Raw genomic sequence first — 6533 nt, forward strand, 5'->3', positions numbered from 1 at the left:
GCAGACAGTTGCAGTGTACTTTTGACCTTTATTAATTGCAGTGACAGCAATCCTTGATTTAAGATTTATGTCACATGCACAAACATACAGTATAGGTGTGTTTTTTCCCATGGTGCGTCACTTATGTTAAAAAAGTAAACATCAAATAAGAAAAGATGTCAAACCAAAGATGACACAACTAGGTCCAGATAGGTCCGTCCTACCTGCTCCAACCAAACTGATACTAAGACATTTGGCCTGTTCCATTGCTTTCAGTAAATACAAGTCAAATCTTTTTCTTGTTCTCAAATCTTGTCATGTATGTAATAAACATTCATTAACCTAATAAATATACTTAATTATGATTATTCTTTCTTAAAGTAGATACTACAGTATTGCATGAAACAGTTTACTTTTGGGATTGTTTATTAATTGCAGTGTTTGCAGCAATCATTGAAGTTTTATTTGTCACATATACAAACACTATAAATTTGTGTAGCGAAATGTTTTTTCCACCTATTCCCAGGATTAAAATGAATAATTCTTATAATATATTATATAATGTGCACGGTCTTTTGAAATTGCTCGAGAAGTTTGTTTATTAGCTACATTACTGTTTATACTTTTGGCAAATAACTGAAATGAATACAGAAATTCAGTACCTCATTATTTAAATTTCAATTCAACAATGATTATAGTATGCATACTATACAGTAGTATGTAGAAACAATATTCCATTTAAATACACTGTTTGTTTCATACATTGTCATTTTAGAAAAAAGAAAGACATGCACATATTTATCTCGACAATGATTTTGACAGAAGAATTTGTAAAAAATCATTTATAAAAAATAAATTACATAAATTCAATCAAAACATACTTCAAAAAAACGAATTTTTTTTCTTTACTTTTTTTATTTATCAATATTACATTCCATCCTTCTGTCCTTATTCTATCATCTTCTCATGCATGTTAAGGTCAGGTGAAGCATAGTACCTATCCCTGGAAGTATCTGATAAATATGCAAATGCATATGTTCCAAAAAGTTCAAGTTGATAACATTTGCAGCATATTAATGTATAATATGTTGCTCAATATGTAATGTATTAAGACCTCAAATACAATATCATTACACCATCCTTTCTACACAGGGTCTTTTTCTGAGATTTCTACCTATTCTGACATAATAACGTATAAGCGGTAAAAACTGAGGATAATAACAAGGAAGTTTTTAACAGTAAAGAACACCAACTTTTTGTGGAACACTCTGTATTTGATCATGAGCAGCAGTCTAACGACAAGGAAGGGACCATCGTGGGCTAACAGACTTTCAGTTATACCCCAGATGTCACTGAAGTGTCTTCTAAGGCGGGACGTGCTTCTACCTTCAGTAGCGTCTGCTGAACGGGGGTTCACCACTACACATAGACATTACAAAGCATGCACACACACACAGACAAACATAAATACACACAATGAATACTTTCAGTGAAAGCGGAGCCTATTGTTTTTTAACAACACTGCCTTAACAAATAGGAAATTAGGTTGCTTGTTCTGTTCTGCAAATTTAACATATACATATATTATATTGAAGAAAAATGTGTAGGGTATTTGTATCTGTGGATTCTAATGATTTCTGATATACTTTATTAGAGAAGGCATTGAGTTTTGGGGGCAATATTATCCCATTAGAATTGTATAAAGTTTTATAATTAAATATTCCTCATTCAAAGAATCTGAAGTCATATCTGTGTTTTAAATATTAAGATACATTAAGATACATTTAAAAGAAAATTTCCATATGCTTGAGACTTACCTGTCACATGGAAAGGAAATTGTAACATACTCCAAGTCCACACACCAAGTATTACGCATACAAACTCAGGCCTACTTTCCCTGTCAAAAACAAATTTAAGAGAATGCTGATTGGGCAGAGGCAAGGTTGCTGTAGAAAACTATATGAGTTACTTCATTATTTCAAGCACAATAGAGTTAATTCTTTTTAGGCAATTCCTATTTCCTAAGAATTTTTAAATATGTAGCAGTAAACTTGGGTTACCATATAATAAAGGGTACTTATGCAATAGGGGCTGACATAGCGTACAAATTTGTCCATTTCGTAATTTATACAAGCATATCCATCTCCTTATTAAGTATACTGAGATCCCTACTAAGAGATGCAAGAGGTCCCTTCATGGGAAACTGCAACTTCTCTGTCATAAATATAGTAATAAAAAGCAAATTAGTAACATTGTTTTAATACTCATATTAGTCTTATGGAGAATCACTTAAAAAGCTTAGTAAGAGTAATGAGAGCATGTGAATAACAGGCTGGTCATCATACTTTGATTTAGGAGGTTCTTTTATATCTTTTATAAACTTGCAAATAACATTGTTTTGAGATTGACGGTTACTTAGGATGTCACTCACTTCACATCTGACAGTGTCTCACTTGTAAACTCCAGTATATCAGCAGCTATACCAACGAAAATGAGCAGGAGCTGAGAGAGCCCGTCTCGGGTGATGCTGCCTCCTTTAGGCAGCAGCCACTTCCCCACAATCAGGAGGATGAGCAGGATTTGGTGAAGCGCGAGAATCCAGTCATCGACACACACGTCAGACAGAAGAGCGCCCAGCTCCTTCAACCAGCGTGGGAAAGACAACAAAGGTTTCAATATTAACTGATCTTCTCGGCTTAATGTTCATCTAAATATACCTACGTTGAATTCTTAGTGAATCAAAATAAACTGATAATTACTGTAGCAATTAATGTAGTAGCGCACAGTATTTCCCAAACTTCCTCTCTATTCTATTTTTATATTTCCATTTTTGTTACTGGGTTTCACATGAATATTGAAGCAAATTGGTTTCGATCTTGGTCTAGCTGTCATCTACATAAACGCTTCCTCTTACCAGAACCGTTGAGTGGCATCATATGCACTGTTTGTATTGTATGCATCGTGTCCAGTCTCTTCAGCCTGTTTCGGCTTATTAACCATGACTCTGGTCTGCCTTATTATTTTAGGATTTCCTGGATTTGACTCTTTCTTCACTGCGTTTATGGATTACAAACTGCGTTTCGGTTTTCTGATTAAGTGCCTGTTGACTTTAATGTCTTTATAATTCAGTTCAGTGAAGTATCTGTGTATGTCCTGCAGTAGGCTGGCATCCTATCCACTACAGTATGTATGCTAGCCATGTGACCTAGGATACCTGGGGGAGATTTCAGGCACCTGCAACCCTGACCAAGATAAGCAGTTGGAAGATGGATGGATGGATAACAACTTACAAATAAAGCAAAACTGGACACCAAATACAACTTCTCTTTATATATGTCATGCTGCTAAAATGAAGGCTAGCCCCACTGCTTAGCACCAACATTTTACATAATACAGTACACATAACCAATTACTGTTTGTTAGGCCTATTTTTTGTGAACATACTTTGTGTTAGAGCTGAACAATACTGAAAGTTCTTCATCTTGCGATATTTCAAGTTATTTTGATTATTTAGCAGTAGAAAATTAATTGTATAGTATACATTAATAACGCACATCGTGGAAACTGCAAACATCCACCAAATACTGCCGCTTCCAGTTTGTGGAGTTTGGCAATGGGTCCTCCAGTTTCCTTCCACTGTCTAAAAACATGCAACTTAAGTAACCTGGAATGCCTAATTTTTGCATATGTGCGGCTGAATGTACACCAGGGGTGGCCAATGTTATCCGCAAAGGGCCGGTGTGTGTGCAGGTTTTTGGGATAACCTGTAGCTAGGTCAGCTATTCAAAACCCAGGTGTGAGGACTCTTCAGCCAAGCAGTCCTCTAATTAGTAATCTAATTAATGAGTTTCAGCGAGAACAAGCAGACACAACGGCCCTTTCTGGATCAGATTTCCCACCCCTGCTCTACACCAGTTACAATGCTTATATTATACATCCATCCATTTTCTGAAACCGCTTGTCTTATACAAGGTTGTGGGGGGGGGGGGGATTTCTTACCTTGATTATCTCCTTCTTTCTGGTTGTATTTAAAATGCTCCTTACATTTTCCCTTAAATTCAGGCTGTTACACTAGAAGAATTAAAACAGAAAAAAACGTTAGCTTGTGGTCTAATATAATCACTTACAGAAAATTTAAACGGATAACTGAAAGATACTTAAATTAACAAAACAATAAAATTTATTTTGATTTGTTGCCTATGTACAAAAAAACAAAACAAAAACGTACCGCTTCCCTGTGCATGATAATACGGAGGAGGATTAGGGCCACCATGAAAATATTATTTGAATTCTGAGTTTTTTCCTCAGAATTCTGACTTTAATCTCAGAATTCTTTTTTTTTCTAAAGTCAGGGGGGGAAAAAGTCAGAATTCTGAGATTAAAGTCAGAATTCAAATAATATTTTCATGGTGGCCCTAATTAATTTTATTTTATGAGAAACACCAACCTGTGGATCATTTAATTTATTTTCTTGATGGTACAGTTCCAAAATCCATATGGAGGGTATGATGCTGATGAGGAACAGCAAGATGGCTGGCGAGAACCTATTTTAAATATACAATTTAAAATGTACGGAAGTCGGACTACAGTTTAGTATAACATGTGCAATTACTTAATTACTCGTGAAACTATAATTAATCTCACAACTATAAATAAAATTGCTGTTTAAAGCAATTTTCCCCTAAAATCTTACTAAAAACGAAGCAATCAGTTGTCAGCGATGATTTGGAAAAACAATGACTAAGAAGAAATTAAAATGACGAGAAGTTAAACCTCAGGCTATAATCTCTACTCACCACTTGTAGTCTTCGCCTTTTCGTATTTTTAAGGTTAAGAACATTTCGAAAATGAGAGGCAGGAAAAGAAGAGTCAGTAACCAATAACGAGGATCTTTTTTAACCGATGTAACTCCAAATACCCCCAAAAATGCTACAATGATGAACAAACATCGGGCAATAATCGCGCATATAAACTTTCTTAAAGCCATTGTCCGTCCCTTAAACTATGAAACTTTTTCGTGAAGGGAGCCAGCACTGTTATCTCTGTTAAACTACAACTCCGGATGCAGAGGAACTCAGTGTAACAGGGTTGCCACCCTGCTACTTTCGAAATGTTTTTCCCCTGCCGCCTGCTTGCGGCGTGGCCGCTTCCTTCGGCAGTTTGTCCCGCCGGCTGCTTCTCTTTCGGCACCTGACCCCAGCCATCGCTGTTCGGCTTCCTACGCTGCAGCACGAGCGGTGGATCAAGCGATGCGACACGCGCTTAAAATGATGCTGCACGAGCGTCGGAAGATAACGCGCTTAGGAAAATGTGATTTATAGTCATAGGAATTAAGTGTAAATACAATTAAGTTCTTACTTTCGCATAATCCATAAATAAGTCATACCTTCTGAAAGGCAAGGTCCCAGGCTATTTACAGGTTAAATTTAGTCAACTTCTACTATTTTTAGGTAAATGCACGTTGAATGCCATGGCTACATGCGCATTTGGTTATTTGTACTAAGTTTGAGAGAACATATTTAAAAATTTTCCCATAATGCATAAACAAGTCTTACACATTCCGACAGGGATGCTCAATTTACCGGAATCTCTCGGCTTCTAGACTCTATTTGAGATATGTACTGTATATAGATATTGATTATATAACATTGAGTCACTGTTAATGTTTGGGTGTTTCATTGATTAATGATTAACACATTGATGCATTGTCATTGAATCACTGCAAATACATGGTTAACATGATTAGTATGATTAACATGATTACTTATACATTTGCACTGCCGCGTAACATACTACATTATATATTGTCTACTGCAACTACAGTATCTTATAAAGCTATAACTCGTTGTGCACCAGTTGGGGCAGCTTCGAATCTCTTCCTGCAGGTGGTTTCTCCCCTCTTTTGTTCTGTTGTCTGCCTCTCCCAAGGTCCGAGCTTTCTTCAGGGTCTGTGGAACTAACCGCAGGCAGCTATCGTGAAGCGAGGTCACACAGTATTCTAAACAATCTCTTCTCGTCTAAGGCCTAAGACATAACAGACCCAATATGCCTCCCTCCCGAGCCTACCAATGTCCAGTTTAACTTCCACGTCACTCACATGTATGAGGAAAAATGCCTCAAAAAATCTTATGGTTACTTGCCTGGAAAATGGTGACAGATGCCTCAACGAGTGCTGGTACATGAACTTCATCTTCTATGAGGCCGCTAAGATGATCAGGCACTATGGGGAAGTTCTTAGAAGAAACTTGCCAAAATTAATGCATGAATATAAGTTTGATTTTACTTGACAAGCTGACCAGATTTTGTCTGGATGTAGTCTGGTACCTTTCCTTTTAGAAGGTAGAAAACATTTTATGAGTTATGGTTAAGATTCTGTGAAATGGCCTGTCAAACTTGACTCATAACAAAAAAATAACTTGGATTTCAAAGTGAATTTTCTTGAAAATGGTATAGTGAAAGTTGACCAAAATATTTCTGGAAATAGCCTTAGACCTTGCATTTCAGAAGGTATTTTCAGAAGGCTCCTTTATGCGTGGGAAAGTACGAATTTCATT

The 6533-nt window shown here is 36.4% G+C and overlaps 1 protein-coding gene across 1 annotated transcript; it reads right to left on the reverse strand.

The window, feature by feature from the left end:
• Positions 1–387: 387 nt before the first annotated feature.
• Positions 388–5152, reverse strand: LOC125738325 (transmembrane protein 26-like). The gene is made up of 6 exons (XM_049007181.1): positions 4776–5152; positions 4427–4523; positions 3979–4050; positions 2411–2619; positions 1797–1876; positions 388–1398 (listed from the first exon to the last, which is right to left on the reverse strand). The coding sequence occupies exons 1-6, from the start codon at positions 4964–4966 to the stop codon at positions 1154–1156; spliced, it is 894 nt and encodes a 297-aa protein (XP_048863138.1). The 5' UTR covers positions 4967–5152; the 3' UTR covers positions 388–1153.
• Between the last annotated feature and the right edge of the window lie 1381 nt (positions 5153–6533).

The sequence above is a fragment of the Brienomyrus brachyistius genome, chromosome 3 (genome assembly GCF_023856365.1).
Source record: "Brienomyrus brachyistius isolate T26 chromosome 3, BBRACH_0.4, whole genome shotgun sequence".
In the NCBI taxonomy this organism is placed as follows: domain Eukaryota; kingdom Metazoa; phylum Chordata; class Actinopteri; order Osteoglossiformes; family Mormyridae; genus Brienomyrus; species Brienomyrus brachyistius.